This window comes from Mesocricetus auratus, unplaced genomic scaffold, assembly GCF_017639785.1.
Source record: "Mesocricetus auratus isolate SY011 unplaced genomic scaffold, BCM_Maur_2.0 Super-Scaffold_6730, whole genome shotgun sequence".
Taxonomy (NCBI): Eukaryota; Metazoa; Chordata; class Mammalia; order Rodentia; family Cricetidae; genus Mesocricetus; species Mesocricetus auratus.
The window spans coordinates 142,478-158,197 of NW_024429184.1; the positions used below are offsets into that span (position 1 = coordinate 142,478).

Here is a 15,720-nt window from a genome sequence, read left to right on the forward strand (position 1 = left end):
CATAGGGTCACCAGTGTTGACAAACAAACCTCTGCAGATCAAACACACACACACACACACACACACACACACACACAAACAAACAGAAAGAGCAAGAAAAACACTTTCAGAAAAGAAAGCAGTTCATTATATCTCCAAAATGAAACAAAATAAAATCCCTTTTCTGTGTACCAGGAGCACAGTAGTAATCTAATTTAACTGTGCTCATCAAATAGGAAACTCCACCCCCAATTAAATAGAGAAGGGATTATCTGGATCCAGAAAGACGATCCCAGCCATAATCCAATTTCATGGAAACTAGAACCTTGAAGTGTGTGAGGTCTGTCGCTGGATGTGGTAAAATGGCGGCAAAAATCTGCATATGCACACCGGAGCACACGAACACACACACAACACACACACACACACACACACACACACACGGAAACACACGCAGATGTACCTCCTCTGGTATGCAATAAACTGACGCTCCTCTATGCCCTCATACACACTCAAGGGGAGACAAAGAGAAAGAGAAGAAGAGACAGTAGAGAACCCCTACAGGGATCAGAGAGCATAATCCTGATTGAATTTCCGGGCCCAGTTTGGGTGTGGCTTGTGGATGGGCGTGGCCACAGTTCAGCTCTGGCAGACCATAAAAGCGCGTCAACTGTGCAACAAGGCACCTGTCGCAGTGACGTCCCTGAACGACTGAGGCAGTCAGAGGTGACTCTTGGTGACCAAGAGACATGGCTGAAACGGAATTTCGAAAGTTGGAATCCGTGTGTGCTGATGCCCTCGGCACTTCTCCGTCCAAGCCAAAGCAGCCAGGAGAGCAGAAGGGAGAAGAAACAGGAGGTAAGCCCGGCAGTATCTCTGAGGCCTCTGCAGTGAGAGAAGGTGGGCTGTGCATGGTAGCAGGGATTTGACAGACTGACTGGCTAGGGAAACAGAAGGGACGGGTCTGAGAGAGATGAGGAATGTGGGAGGCTGCACTGGGGCTACCATGGGGAAATCCCAAAATAGGTCGGTGCCCGAGGGGTGTTGGTGGGCCGGGTGGGTGAGCAGGACGGAGTGTGCACTGGTAAGGTGCTGGTTACTTGCCAATGGCTGTGCCGTGCTGGCTGCTGAGATTTCCTGGCGTCTGGATGTTCAGGGGTGGTACTAATTCGGTTATTTAGTTAGTTACTGATTTAGTTTGGCAGATCGGGAACATCCCAAGTAGCTGAGACTCTAGGGCAAACAGAGCGATTATCTAATCAGTCTTGGACCAAGGCTTTGTCAAGTGACATCTAAGAATTGCTTGGGGAGAAGGCCTAGGGTCTAATCACTGATCACCTCTTCTCACCTCAGGAAAGCGTGGACAGAGTCGCCAGGTCAAGGAGCCTAGGCACATGGGAACTAGGCCAAGCTCGGGTGGTTCGTCCCGCAGACTTCAGCACCACGGCTCAAGAGGCCACCTTGAAGTGAAGAGGAGGGCGAGCTTACCTCCCGACAGAGACAGAAGGAGGCACAAGCCCGAGTCTACCCCAGGAAAACAACACTGGGAAAGAGGTAGGTGTGGGCTTGGCCGTGCGGGGCTCAGGGGTGAGGGCAAAAGAGCCTCAGGAGGTAGGCCAACACTGGAGAGGGAGGACATGGGTGCTCATCCCTGGCTCCATCCATGGGGCTTCAAGTGCTAAAGAGCTGAGAGGACAGACAGGATGTTGGATGTGCCCTGCCTCGGGCCTGGTGAAGCAAAAGGAGCCCCTTCCGTAGCTGTGAGGGTGCGGGGGTGGGTGCTGAATTCTATGGGGTCTCCAAAGTGAGTAACTGACTCTATCTCTGCCACAGATTCCCATTCCAAGCACACAGGACAGCGCGTCAAGGACAGAAGGTCCCACCCAAGGTCTCCTGTGAGGCCAATCAAGCGCAGACGGTCTGGAGACACCACTGCAGCTGCAAACAACTCTCCCAAGAGGCGCACACAACATTTTCCAGAAGCCGGCTCTTCCAGGACACCCTCACCGCTGTCCAGAGTCATGGCCCGCATGGGTGCCTTGGAGGTGGCCCTGGAAGAACTGCGGGCCCCAGGCGGGGCCTTCCTGGCTGAGCCCTCGAGCAGCAGGGAGCCCGGGGTCTCACAGCGGGCATGGCTGTCTTGGCAGCTGTCGCATGCCGGGGCAGCGCTGCACTGGACGATGCACACAGTCAATGCCATCTTGGCTGAGAGGCTTGGCTTCCCAGATATCCAGGGCCTTGGGCCGAACTGAGCGGAGCCCTGCCGAGCCCTGCCGAGTCCTGCCGAGCCCTGCCGAGCCCTACCGAGCCCTGCCGAGCCCGGCGGAGCGCTGCCGAGCCCTGCCGAGCCCAGCCGAGCCCAGCTGAGCCCAACTGAGCCCAGAAGAGACCTGCCGAGCCCAGCCGAGCCCAGCTGAGCCCAGCCAAGCAGATCCCAGATGACGACATGAGAAGACGAAAGATGAGAGAAGAAAAGGGAAGACAAGAGAAACAGCATGTCTTGAGCCCAGATGAGGAGCCAAGAGACTCCACCTCAGAGCCTTGAGTCTGGTCGGCCTCAATGACACATAACCTGAATCTGTACGGTCCCCTGGAAAGAAGAGACACTGGAGACTTGGACTGTGCAAAGAGACCTTCGCTGCTGGTGACTACATTTCTACCTGCACGAGCTTTCGGGAAAAGACTCTGGAAAAGGACCCAGCTCTTAGAATGAAATCGGCAAATGGAACTTGGAGACATCCTACACACACTCTCCCACTCCTTTGGACAGGGTCACTCACTCATGCCAACTGGGGCTTGAAATTAGTTTCTTTCTGCTGGACTCGTAGGAACTGCCTGAAATCCAGACTGGACATGAGATCAGAAAACGGCACTGCCATCTACCTCGAACATGTTCCCTTGGGTATTGATCAACGTTGGGCCAACAACCACACACACTTCACCAGACTTTTCCTTCTCAGAGAGTGGGTCCTTGTGCTGGATTAAGTCTCACCCCTCCTTAAAGATTTAGGTTGTTGCTATTTTTAACATGCAGGAGCATTTTTGTTTTGTACAGCTTCATCATGCCTCTGTTTTTCACTCTTTTGTTTTATATTGTATCAAGATTTCATTGACCAACATAGAATGCTTGAGATATCCCTTCATCGCTCAATAAAATATGTATGCTTGTAACTATTTGTCTGTGTTGATTCACTACAAGTAAATCATAAGATATCTAATTTCCTTCATTCTCTCTCTCCCTCCATCCCCCCCTCTCTCTTTCTCTCTTTGTATGAGTGCTGTAATTGTGTGACTTTGCATGTGTGTATCTGTGTGGGGCTGTGTGTCTGTATCAATCGGGAAGTCCCCTCCCAGCACTCCAATCCCCAGACACAGCCGGTGCATGCTTGTCCTTGTATGTGTGGGTTTGTGTGTGTGTGTGTGTGTGTGTGTGAGAGAGAGAGAGAGAGAGAGAGAGAGAGAGAGAGAGAGAGAGGATGAGAGAGATAACAAGAGAGCAAGCAGGATCAAGCACTGCATGGGGTGTACTGCTGTGGGAGTGCATTCCAAACGCCTCCAAGTTAGGGATCATTTCCCAGCTTGTGAGTGTCATTGGTTTCCTTCCTCATTGTGTGTTCTTTGAGTTGAACTGGGACCATCAGATCCAGTAGACAATCTTGTTAGTTTGTTAGAGCCTGGGCCTCAGTAGGTGGTTCTGCATGTCCTGTAACTTGCTCTGTACACGAGGCTGGCTACTTATTGACATACATCGGCATGCCAGTGACTCCTGAGTGCCTATAATTAAGACCTGTTCAGACAATGTACTCTACTAGACCTGAAGACCTCTCTTCTTTCCTTCTTTCTGTCCTTCCTTCCTTCCTCCCTTCTTCCCCTCCTTGCCTCATTCATTCCTTCTTTTTCCCTCTTTCTTTCTACCTCCCTTCTTTCCAGTCCCAGGCAAAAGGTCTCATGGTGGGTAGAGACACGATAGGCTTGACAGCTCTTGTACAAGAGAGCATTTCATTGGGGCTTGCCTGCATTTGCCAACTTAGTCCATTATCCTTCATGACGGAAACATGGTGGCACTCAGACTGGCATGCTGATGGAAAGTAGCAGAGAACACTACATCTTCATGTCCAGACAGCAGAAAGTCAAAGTCCCTGAGTATGGCTGGGGATTTTGAAACCACAAAGCCAACCAACTGATTTCACACACCTTGACCACTGAAATATGGACTGAGCTACTGTAAGACCACACCCAAAAGCCTTCTCCTGTAGTCGCTATTCTATGCTGATTAAGCAGTGAACTCTATAAGCATGGATGGGCCATTGATTCAAAGCCATTATAATCCACTCCCTGACAAACTTAGCCTTGTAGTAGAAATGCATTCGGTCAAACTTCAAGAGTGCTTACACTCTATCATAGGGTCACCAGTGTTGACAAACAAACCTCTGCAGATCAAACACACACACACACACACACACACACACACACAAACAAACAGAAAGAGCAAGAAAAACACTTTCAGAAAAGAAAGCAGTTCATTATATCTCCAAAATGAAACAAAATAAAATCCCTTTTCTGTGTACCAGGAGCACAGTAGTAATCTAATTTAACTGTGCTCATCAAATAGGAAACTCCACCCCCAATTAAATAGAGAAGGGATTATCTGGATCCAGAAAGACGATCCCAGCCATAATCCAATTTCATGGAAACTAGAACCTTGAAGTGTGTGAGGTCTGTCGCTGGATGTGGTAAAATGGCGGCAAAAATCTGCATATGCACACCGGAGCACACGAACACACACACACACACACACACACACACACACACACACGGAAACACACGCAGATGTACCTCCTCTGGTATGCAATAAACTGACGCTCCTCTATGCCCTCATACACACTCAAGGGGAGACAAAGAGAAAGAGAAGAAGAGACAGTAGAGAACCCCTACAGGGATCAGAGAGCATAATCCTGATTGAATTTCCGGGCCCAGTTTGGGTGTGGCTTGTGGATGGGCGTGGCCACAGTTCAGCTCTGGCAGACCATAAAAGCGCGTCAACTGTGCAACAAGGCACCTGTCGCAGTGACGTCCCTGAACGACTGAGGCAGTCAGAGGTGACTCTTGGTGACCAAGAGACATGGCTGAAACGGAATTTCGAAAGTTGGAATCCGTGTGTGCTGATGCCCTCGGCACTTCTCCGTCCAAGCCAAAGCAGCCAGGAGAGCAGAAGGGAGAAGAAACAGGAGGTAAGCCCGGCAGTATCTCTGAGGCCTCTGCAGTGAGAGAAGGTGGGCTGTGCATGGTAGCAGGGATTTGACAGACTGACTGGCTAGGGAAACAGAAGGGACGGGTCTGAGAGAGATGAGGAATGTGGGAGGCTGCACTGGGGCTACCATGGGGAAATCCCAAAATAGGTCGGTGCCCGAGGGGTGTTGGTGGGCCGGGTGGGTGAGCAGGACGGAGTGTGCACTGGTAAGGTGCTGGTTACTTGCCAATGGCTGTGCCGTGCTGGCTGCTGAGATTTCCTGGCGTCTGGATGTTCAGGGGTGGTACTAATTCGGTTATTTAGTTAGTTACTGATTTAGTTTGGCAGATCGGGAACATCCCAAGTAGCTGAGACTCTAGGGCAAACAGAGCGATTATCTAATCAGTCTTGGACCAAGGCTTTGTCAAGTGACATCTAAGAATTGCTTGGGGAGAAGGCCTAGGGTCTAATCACTGATCACCTCTTCTCACCTCAGGAAAGCGTGGACAGAGTCGCCAGGTCAAGGAGCCTAGGCACATGGGAACTAGGCCAAGCTCGGGTGGTTCGTCCCGCAGACTTCAGCACCACGGCTCAAGAGGCCACCTTGAAGTGAAGAGGAGGGCGAGCTTACCTCCCGACAGAGACAGAAGGAGGCACAAGCCCGAGTCTACCCCAGGAAAACAACACTGGGAAAGAGGTAGGTGTGGGCTTGGCCGTGCAGGGGCTCAGGGGTGAGGGCAAAAGAGCCTCAGGAGGTAGGCCAACACTGGAGAGGGAGGACATGGGTGCTCATCCCTGGCTCCATCCATGGGGCTTCAAGTGCTAAAGAGCTGAGAGGACAGACAGGATGTTGGATGTGCCCTGCCTCGGGCCTGGTGAAGCAAAAGGAGCCCCTTCCGTAGCTGTGAGGGTGCGGGGGTGGGTGCTGAATTCTATGGGGTCTCCAAAGTGAGTAACTGACTCTATCTCTGCCACAGATTCCCATTCCAAGCACACAGGACAGCGCGTCAAGGACAGAAGGTCCCACCCAAGGTCTCCTGTGAGGCCAATCAAGCGCAGACGGTCTGGAGACACCACTGCAGCTGCAAACAACTCTCCCAAGAGGCGCACACAACATTTTCCAGAAGCCGGCTCTTCCAGGACACCCTCACCGCTGTCCAGAGTCATGGCCCGCATGGGTGCCTTGGAGGTGGCCCTGGAAGAACTGCGGGCCCCAGGCGGGGCCTTCCTGGCTGAGCCCTCGAGCAGCAGGGAGCCCGGGGTCTCACAGCGGGCATGGCTGTCTTGGCAGCTGTCGCATGCCGGGGCAGCGCTGCACTGGACGATGCACACAGTCAATGCCATCTTGGCTGAGAGGCTTGGCTTCCCAGATATCCAGGGCCTTGGGCCGAACTGAGCGGAGCCCTGCCGAGCCCTGCCGAGTCCTGCCGAGCCCTGCCGAGCCCTACCGAGCCCTGCCGAGCCCGGCGGAGCGCTGCCGAGCCCTGCCGAGCCCAGCCGAGCCCAGCTGAGCCCAACTGAGCCCAGAAGAGACCTGCCGAGCCCAGCCGAGCCCAGCTGAGCCCAGCCAAGCAGATCCCAGATGACGACATGAGAAGACGAAAGATGAGAGAAGAAAAGGGAAGACAAGAGAAACAGCATGTCTTGAGCCCAGATGAGGAGCCAAGAGACTCCACCTCAGAGCCTTGAGTCTGGTCGGCCTCAATGACACATAACCTGAATCTGTACGGTCCCCTGGAAAGAAGAGACACTGGAGACTTGGACTGTGCAAAGAGACCTTCGCTGCTGGTGACTACATTTCTACCTGCACGAGCTTTCGGGAAAAGACTCTGGAAAAGGACCCAGCTCTTAGAATGAAATCGGCAAATGGAACTTGGAGACATCCTACACACACTCTCCCACTCCTTTGGACAGGGTCACTCACTCATGCCAACTGGGGCTTGAAATTAGTTTCTTTCTGCTGGACTCGTAGGAACTGCCTGAAATCCAGACTGGACATGAGATCAGAAAACGGCACTGCCATCTACCTCGAACATGTTCCCTTGGGTATTGATCAACGTTGGGCCAACAACCACACACACTTCACCAGACTTTTCCTTCTCAGAGAGTGGGTCCTTGTGCTGGATTAAGTCTCACCCCTCCTTAAAGATTTAGGTTGTTGCTATTTTTAACATGCAGGAGCATTTTTGTTTTGTACAGCTTCATCATGCCTCTGTTTTTCACTCTTTTGTTTTATATTGTATCAAGATTTCATTGACCAACATAGAATGCTTGAGATATCCCTTCATCGCTCAATAAAATATGTATGCTTGTAACTATTTGTCTGTGTTGATTCACTACAAGTAAATCATAAGATATCTAATTTCCTTCATTCTCTCTCTCCCTCCATCCCCCCCTCTCTCTCTTTCTCTCTTTGTATGAGTGCTGTAATTGTGTGACTTTGCATGTGTGTATCTGTGTGGGGCTGTGTGTCTGTATCAATCGGGAAGTCCCCCTCCCAGCACTCCAATCCCCAGACACAGCCGGTGCATGCTTGTCCTTGTATGTGTGGGTTTGTGTGTGTGTGTGTGTGTGTGTGTGTAGAGAGAGAGAGAGAGAGAGAGAGAGAGAGAGAGGATGAGAGAGATAACAAGAGAGCAAGCAGGATCAAGCACTGCATGGGGTGTACTGCTGTGGGAGTGCATTCCAAACGCCTCCAAGTTAGGGATCATTTCCCAGCTTGTGAGTGTCATTGGTTTCCTTCCTCATTGTGTGTTCTTTGAGTTGAACTGGGACCATCAGATCCAGTAGACAATCTTGTTAGTTTGTTAGAGCCTGGGCCTCAGTAGGTGGTTCTGCATGTCCTGTAACTTGCTCTGTACACGAGGCTGGCTACTTATTGACATACATCGGCATGCCAGTGACTCCTGAGTGCCTATAATTAAGACCTGTTCAGACAATGTACTCTACTAGACCTGAAGACCTCTCTTCTTTCCTTCTTTCTGTCCTTCCTTCCTTCCTTCCTCCCTTCTTCCCCTCCTTGCCTCATTCATTCCTTCTTTTTCCCTCTTTCTTTCTACCTCCCTTCTTTCCAGTCCCAGGCAAAAGGTCTCATGGTGGGGAGAGACACGATAGGCTTGACAGCTCTTGTACAAGGGAGCATTTCATTGGGGCTTGCCTGCATTTGCCAACTTAGTCCATTATCCTTCATGACGGAAACATGGTGGCACTCAGACTGGCATGCTGATGGAAAGTAGCAGAGAACACTACATCTTCATGTCCAGACAGCAGAAAGTCAAAGTCCCTGAGTATGGCTGGGGATTTTGAAACCACAAAGCCAACCAACTGATTTCACACACCTTGACCACTGAAATATGGACTGAGCTACTGTAAGACCACACCCAAAAGCCTTCTCCTGTAGTCGCTATTCTATGCTGATTAAGCAGTGAACTCTATAAGCATGGATGGGCCATTGATTCAAAGCCATTATAATCCACTCCCTGACAAACTTAGCCTTGTAGTAGAAATGCATTCGGTCAAACTTCAAGAGTGCTTACACTCTATCATAGGGTCACCAGTGTTGACAAACAAACCTCTGCAGATCAAACACACACAAACACACGCACACACACACACACACAAACAAACAGAAAGAGCAAGAAAAACACTTTCAGAAAAGAAAGCAGTTCATTATATCTCCAAAATGAAACGAAATAAAATCCCTTTTCATGTGTACCAGGAGCACAGTAGTAATCTAATTTAACTGTGCTCATCAAATAGAAACTCCACCTCAATTAATAGAGAATGGGATTATCTGATCCAGGAAACATTGATCTCCAGCCATAATCCAATTTCATGGAAATGAACCTAAGTGTGAGGGTCTGTCGCTGGATGTGGTAAAATGGCGGCAAAAAATTCACATGCACATCACACAGGAACACACGCACAAACACACAATAATACTACACACACACACACAGCACACGGAAACACACGAGATGTACCCTCTAGTATAAATAACTGACGTTCCCTTCATGCCTCACACACTAAGGGGAGACAAAGAGAAAAGAGAAGAAGAGAGCAGCAGAGAATCCCTACAGGGACCAGAGAGTACAATCCCCATTTCAATTTCCGGCCCAGTTTGGGTGGGTTTGGTGGATGGGCAAGGCCATGCTCAGCTCTGCAGACCATGTGCTGTCAACTTAGAAACAAGGCAATCTGTCCAGCATTGTCCTTGATCTGACTGAGGCTGAGGTGACTTCTGTGACCAAGACATGGCTGAAACGGAATTTGAAGAATCTGCAGGTGCTGATGTTCTGCATTCCTCCGCCCAAGCCAAAGCAGCTGAGAGAGCAGAAGGGAGAAGAAACAGGGAGAAGTCTGCAGATTCAGAGGCTTCCTCTGCAGTGAGAGAAGGTGGGTTGTGCATGGTAGCAGGGATTTACACAGACTGACTGGGCTAGGAAACAGAAGGGATGGCCTTGAGAGGAGATGAGGAATGTGAGGCTCACCTGGGGCCACTATGGGGGAAACCTCAAAATAGGTCGGTGCCTGAGGGGTGCCAGGGCCGGTGGGTGAGCAGGACGGAGCAGCACCCAGGTGTTGGTTACTGCCACCACAAAGCTCGTGGCTACTGCTGAGATTTCTGGCTGCCTGGATGTTCAGGCTGGTACTAACTGGTTGTTTAGCAAGTTACTTGATTTAGTTTCTTGGTAGATCGAACATCCTGGTAGCTGAGACTCTAGGGCAAACAGAGCGATTATCTAATCAGTCTTGGACCAAGAAGCTTTGTCAAGTGACATCTAAGAATTGCTTGGGGAGAAGGCCTAGGGTCTAATCACTGATCACCTCTTCTCACCTCAGGAAAGCGTGGACAGAGTCGCCAGGTCAAGGAGCCTAGGCACATGGGAACCAGGCCAAGCTCGGGTGGTTCGTCCCGCAGACTTCAGCACCACGGCTCAAGAGGCCACCTTGAAGTGAAGAGGAGGGCGTAGCTTACCTCCCGACAGAGAGACAGAAGGAGTGCACAAGCCCGAGTCTACCCCAGGAAAAAAACAACACTGGGAAAGAGGTAGGTGTGGGCTTGGCCGCAAGGGGCTCAGGGGTGAGGGCAAAAGAGCCCCAGGAGGTAGGCCAACACTGGAGAGGGAGGACACGGGTGCTCATCCCTGGCTCCATCCATGGGGCTTCCTTCAAGTGCTAAAGAGCTGAGAGGATGACCGATGCTGGGATGCCCTGCCCGGGCCCAGGACAAAGGAGCCTTCCGTAGCGTGAGGGTGCGGGGGGTGGGTGCTGAATTCTATGGGGTCTCCAAAGTGAGTAACTGACTCTCTATCTCTGCCACAGATTCCCATTCCAAGCACACAGGACAGCGCGTCCAAGGACAGAAGGTCCCACCCAAGGTCTCCTGTGAGGCCAATCAAGCGCAGACGGTCTGGAGACACCACTGCAGCTGCAAACAACTCTCCCCCAAGAGGCGCACACAACATTTCTCCAGAAGCCGGCCTCTTCCAGGACACCCTCACCGCTGTCCAGAGTCATGGCCTCGCATGGGTGCCTTGGAGGTGGCCCTGGAAGAACTGCGGAGTCCCCAGGCGGGGGCCTTCCTGGCTGAGCCCTCGAGCAGCAGGGAGCCCGGGGTCTCACAGCGGGCGCCCAACTGAGCCCAGAAGAGACCTGCCGAGCCCAGCCGAGCCCAGCTGAGCCCAGCCAAGCAGATCCCAGATGACGACATGAGAAGACGAAAGATGAGAGAAGAAAAGGGAAGACAAGAGAAACAGCATGTCTTGAGCCCAGATGAGGAGCCAAGAGACTCCACCTCAGAGCCTTGAGTCTGGTCGGCCTCAATGACACATAACCTGGAATCTGTACGGGTCCCCTGGAAAGAAGAGACACTGGAGACTTGGACTGTGCAAAGAGACCTTCGCTGCTGGTGACTACATTTCTACCTGCACGAGCTTTAGGGAAAAGACTCTAAGGAAAAGGACCCAGCTCTTAGAATGAAATCGGCAAATGGAACTTGGAGACATCCTACACACACTCTCCCACTCCTTTGGACAGGGTCACTCACTCATGCCAATCCTAGTTTAAATAAGTTTCTTTCATGACTCAGAGAACTGCCTCCAATCCAGACTGGACATGAGATCAGAAAACGGCACTGCCATTCACTCTGAATGTGTTCCCTTGCTATTGATCAATCGCTAGTACACAACCACACACTTCACTGACTTTTCTTCTCAGAGAGTGGGTCCTTGTGCTGATTAAGTCTCACCCCTATTAAAGATTTAGGTTGTTGCTATTTTGAACATGCAGGAGCATTTTTGTTTTGTACAGCTTCATCATGCCTCTGTTTTTCACTCTTTTGTTTTATATTGTATCAAGATTTCATTGACCAACATAGAATGCTTGAGATATCCCTTCATCGCTCAATAAAATATGTATGCTTGTAACTATTTGTCTGTGTTGATTCACTACAAGTAAATCATAAGATATCTAATTTCCTTCATTCTCTCTCTCCCTCCATCCCACCCTCTCTCTCTTTCTCTCTTTGTATGAGTGCTGTAATTGTGTGACTTTGCATGTGTGTATCTGTGTGGGGCTGTGTGTCTGTATCAATCGGGAAGTCCCCCTCCCAGCACTCCAATCCCCAGACACAGCCGGTGCATGCTTGTCCTTGTATGTGTGGGTTTGTGTGTGTGTGTGTGTGTGTGTGTGAGAGAGAGAGAGAGAGAGAGAGAGAGAGAGAGAGAGAGAGGATGAGAGAGATAACAAGAGAGCAAGCAGGATCAAGCACTGCATGGGGTGTACTGCTGTGGGAGTGCATTCCAAACGCCTCCAAGTTAGGGATCATTTCCCAGCCTGTGAGTGTCATCGGTTTCCTTCCTCATTGTGTGTTCTTTGAGTTGAACTGGGACCATCAGATCCAGTAGACAATCTTGTGAGTTTGTTAGAGCCTGGGCCTCAGTAGGTGGTTCTGCATGTCCTGTAACTTGCTCTGTACACGAGGCTGGCTACTTATTGACATACATCGGCATGCCAGTGACTCCTGAGTGCCTATAATTAAGACCTGTTCAGACAATGTACTCTACTAGACCTGAAGACCTCTCTTCTTTCCTTCTTTCTGTCCTTCCTTCCTTCCTCCCTTCTTCCCCTCCTTGCCTCATTCATTCCTTCTTTTTCCCTCTTTCTTTCTACCTCCCTTCTTTCCAGTCCCAGGCAAAAGGTCTCATGGTGGGTAGAGACACGATAGGCTTGACAGCTCTTGTACAAGAGAGCATTTCATTGGGGCTTGCCTGCATTTGCCAACTTAGTCCATTATCCTTCATGACGGAAACATGGTGGCACTCAGACTGGCATGCTGATGGAAAGTAGCAGAGAACACTACATCTTCATGTCCAGACAGCAGAAAGTCAAAGTCCCTGAGTATGGCTGGGGATTTTGAAACCACAAAGCCAACCAACTGATTTCACACACCTTGACCACTGAAATATGGACTGAGCTACTGTAAGACCACACCCAAAAGCCTTCTCCTGTAGTCGCTATTCTATGCTGATTAAGCAGTGAACTCTATAAGCATGGATGGGCCATTGATTCAAAGCCATTATAATCCACTCCCTGACAAACTTAGCCTTGTAGTAGAAATGCATTCGGTCAAACTTCAAGAGTGCTTACACTCTATCATAGGGTCACCAGTGTTGACAAACAAACCTCTGCAGATCAAACACACACACACACACACACACACACACAAACAAACAGAAAGAGCAAGAAAAACACTTTCAGAAAAGAAAGCAGTTCATTATATCTCCAAAATGAAACAAAATAAAATCCCTTTTCTGTGTACCAGGAGCACAGTAGTAATCTAATTTAACTGTGCTCATCAAATAGGAAACTCCACCCCCAATTAAATAGAGAAGGGATTATCTGGATCCAGAAAGACGATCCCAGCCATAATCCAATTTCATGGAAACTAGAACCTTGAAGTGTGTGAGGTCTGTCGCTGGATGTGGTAAAATGGCGGCAAAAATCTGCATATGCACACCGGAGCACACGAACACACACACACACACACACACACACACGGAAACACACGCAGATGTACCTCCTCTGGTATGCAATAAACTGACGCTCCTCTATGCCCTCATACACACTCAAGGGGAGACAAAGAGAAAGAGAAGAAGAGACAGTAGAGAACCCCTACAGGGATCAGAGAGCATAATCCTGATTGAATTTCCGGGCCCAGTTTGGGTGTGGCTTGTGGATGGGCGTGGCCACAGTTCAGCTCTGGCAGACCATAAAAGCGCGTCAACTGTGCAACAAGGCACCTGTCGCAGTGACGTCCCTGAACGACTGAGGCAGTCAGAGGTGACTCTTGGTGACCAAGAGACATGGCTGAAACGGAATTTCGAAAGTTGGAATCCGTGTGTGCTGATGCCCTCGGCACTTCTCCGTCCAAGCCAAAGCAGCCAGGAGAGCAGAAGGGAGAAGAAACAGGAGGTAAGCCCGGCAGTATCTCTGAGGCCTCTGCAGTGAGAGAAGGTGGGCTGTGCATGGTAGCAGGGATTTGACAGACTGACTGGCTAGGGAAACAGAAGGGACGGGTCTGAGAGAGATGAGGAATGTGGGAGGCTGCACTGGGGCTACCATGGGGAAATCCCAAAATAGGTCGGTGCCCGAGGGGTGTTGGTGGGCCGGGTGGGTGAGCAGGACGGAGTGTGCACTGGTAAGGTGCTGGTTACTTGCCAATGGCTGTGCCGTGCTGGCTGCTGAGATTTCCCTGGCGTCTGGATGTTCAGGGGTGGTACTAATTCGGTTATTTAGTTAGTTACTGATTTAGTTTGGCAGATCGGGAACATCCCAAGTAGCTGAGACTCTAGGGCAAACAGAGCGATTATCTAATCAGTCTTGGACCAAGGCTTTGTCAAGTGACATCTAAGAATTGCTTGGGGAGAAGGCCTAGGGTCTAATCACTGATCACCTCTTCTCACCTCAGGAAAGCGTGGACAGAGTCGCCAGGTCAAGGAGCCTAGGCACATGGGAACTAGGCCAAGCTCGGGTGGTTCGTCCCGCAGACTTCAGCACCACGGCTCAAGAGGCCACCTTGAAGTGAAGAGGAGGGCGAGCTTACCTCCCGACAGAGACAGAAGGAGGCACAAGCCCGAGTCTACCCCAGGAAAACAACACTGGGAAAGAGGTAGGTGTGGGCTTGGCCGTGCGGGGCTCAGGGGTGAGGGCAAAAGAGCCTCAGGAGGTAGGCCAACACTGGAGAGGGAGGACATGGGTGCTCATCCCTGGCTCCATCCATGGGGCTTCAAGTGCTAAAGAGCTGAGAGGACAGACAGGATGTTGGATGTGCCCTGCCTCGGGCCTGGTGAAGCAAAAGGAGCCCCTTCCGTAGCTGTGAGGGTGCGGGGGTGGGTGCTGAATTCTATGGGGTCTCCAAAGTGAGTAACTGACTCTATCTCTGCCACAGATTCCCATTCCAAGCACACAGGACAGCGCGTCAAGGACAGAAGGTCCCACCCAAGGTCTCCTGTGAGGCCAATCAAGCGCAGACGGTCTGGAGACACCACTGCAGCTGCAAACAACTCTCCCAAGAGGCGCACACAACATTTTCCAGAAGCCGGCTCTTCCAGGACACCCTCACCGCTGTCCAGAGTCATGGCCCGCATGGGTGCCTTGGAGGTGGCCCTGGAAGAACTGCGGGCCCCAGGCGGGGCCTTCCTGGCTGAGCCCTCGAGCAGCAGGGAGCCCGGGGTCTCACAGCGGGCATGGCTGTCTTGGCAGCTGTCGCATGCCGGGGCAGCGCTGCACTGGACGATGCACACAGTCAATGCCATCTTGGCTGAGAGGCTTGGCTTCCCAGATATCCAGGGCCTTGGGCCGAACTGAGCGGAGCCCTGCCGAGCCCTGCCGAGTCCTGCCGAGCCCTGCCGAGCCCTACCGAGCCCTGCCGAGCCCGGCGGAGCGCTGCCGAGCCCTGCCGAGCCCAGCCGAGCCCAGCTGAGCCCAACTGAGCCCAGAAGAGACCTGCCGAGCCCAGCCGAGCCCAGCTGAGCCCAGCCAAGCAGATCCCAGATGACGACATGAGAAGACGAAAGATGAGAGAAGAAAAGGGAAGACAAGAGAAACAGCATGTCTTGAGCCCAGATGAGGAGCCAAGAGACTCCACCTCAGAGCCTTGAGTCTGGTCGGCCTCAATGACACATAACCTGAATCTGTACGGTCCCCTGGAAAGAAGAGACACTGGAGACTTGGACTGTGCAAAGAGACCTTCGCTGCTGGTGACTACATTTCTACCTGCACGAGCTTTCGGGAAAAGACTCTGGAAAAGGACCCAGCTCTTAGAATGAAATCGGCAAATGGAACTTGGAGACATCCTACACACACTCTCCCACTCCTTTGGACAGGGTCACTCACTCATGCCAACTGGGGCTTGAAATTAGTTTCTTTCTGCTGGACTCGTAGGAACTGCCTGAAATCCAGACTGGACATGAGATCAGAAAACGGCACTGCCATCTACCTAACGATGT

At 51.2% G+C, this 15,720-nt stretch overlaps 3 protein-coding genes across 3 annotated transcripts; all 3 read left to right on the forward strand.

Annotated features, from left to right (window-relative positions):
* Positions 1–451: 451 nt before the first annotated feature.
* On the forward strand, positions 452–3,144 carry LOC121136724 (CLK4-associating serine/arginine rich protein-like). The gene is made up of 3 exons (XM_040737654.1): positions 452–837; positions 1,333–1,533; positions 1,813–3,144. Exons 1-3 carry the CDS (start codon positions 729–731, stop codon positions 2,229–2,231), a joined length of 729 nt encoding a protein of 242 aa, XP_040593588.1. The 5' UTR covers positions 452–728; the 3' UTR covers positions 2,232–3,144.
* Positions 3,145–4,824: 1,680 nt separating this feature from the next.
* On the forward strand, positions 4,825–7,518 carry LOC121136725 (CLK4-associating serine/arginine rich protein-like). The gene is made up of 3 exons (XM_040737659.1): positions 4,825–5,210; positions 5,706–5,906; positions 6,187–7,518. The coding sequence occupies exons 1-3, from the start codon at positions 5,102–5,104 to the stop codon at positions 6,603–6,605; spliced, it is 729 nt and encodes a 242-aa protein (XP_040593593.1). The 5' UTR covers positions 4,825–5,101; the 3' UTR covers positions 6,606–7,518.
* A 5,780-nt stretch (positions 7,519–13,298) lies between these two features.
* On the forward strand, positions 13,299–15,704 carry LOC121136727 (CLK4-associating serine/arginine rich protein-like). Its single transcript, XM_040737664.1, has 3 exons — positions 13,299–13,684; positions 14,181–14,381; positions 14,661–15,704. The coding sequence occupies exons 1-3, from the start codon at positions 13,576–13,578 to the stop codon at positions 15,077–15,079; spliced, it is 729 nt and encodes a 242-aa protein (XP_040593598.1). The 5' UTR covers positions 13,299–13,575; the 3' UTR covers positions 15,080–15,704.
* The last annotated feature ends 16 nt before the right edge of the window (positions 15,705–15,720 follow it).

What these genes read in the sequence shown, in the direction of transcription:
- LOC121136724 (XM_040737654.1), top strand. Translation starts at nt 729, where the DNA reads ATGGCTGAAACGGAATTTCGAAAGTTGGAATCCGTGTGTGCTGATGCC. An exon ending in GAAGGGAGAAGAAACAGGAG is followed by an intron (nt 838 to 1,332) that starts GTAAGCCCGGCA and finishes TTCTCACCTCAG; the next exon opens with GAAAGCGTGGACAGAGTCGC. An exon ending in AAAACAACACTGGGAAAGAG is followed by an intron (nt 1,534 to 1,812) that starts GTAGGTGTGGGC and finishes TCTCTGCCACAG; the next exon opens with ATTCCCATTCCAAGCACACA.
- LOC121136725 (XM_040737659.1), top strand. Translation starts at nt 5,102, where the DNA reads ATGGCTGAAACGGAATTTCGAAAGTTGGAATCCGTGTGTGCTGATGCC. An exon ending in GAAGGGAGAAGAAACAGGAG is followed by an intron (nt 5,211 to 5,705) that starts GTAAGCCCGGCA and finishes TTCTCACCTCAG; the next exon opens with GAAAGCGTGGACAGAGTCGC. An exon ending in AAAACAACACTGGGAAAGAG is followed by an intron (nt 5,907 to 6,186) that starts GTAGGTGTGGGC and finishes TCTCTGCCACAG; the next exon opens with ATTCCCATTCCAAGCACACA.
- LOC121136727 (XM_040737664.1), top strand. Translation starts at nt 13,576, where the DNA reads ATGGCTGAAACGGAATTTCGAAAGTTGGAATCCGTGTGTGCTGATGCC. An exon ending in GAAGGGAGAAGAAACAGGAG is followed by an intron (nt 13,685 to 14,180) that starts GTAAGCCCGGCA and finishes TTCTCACCTCAG; the next exon opens with GAAAGCGTGGACAGAGTCGC. An exon ending in AAAACAACACTGGGAAAGAG is followed by an intron (nt 14,382 to 14,660) that starts GTAGGTGTGGGC and finishes TCTCTGCCACAG; the next exon opens with ATTCCCATTCCAAGCACACA.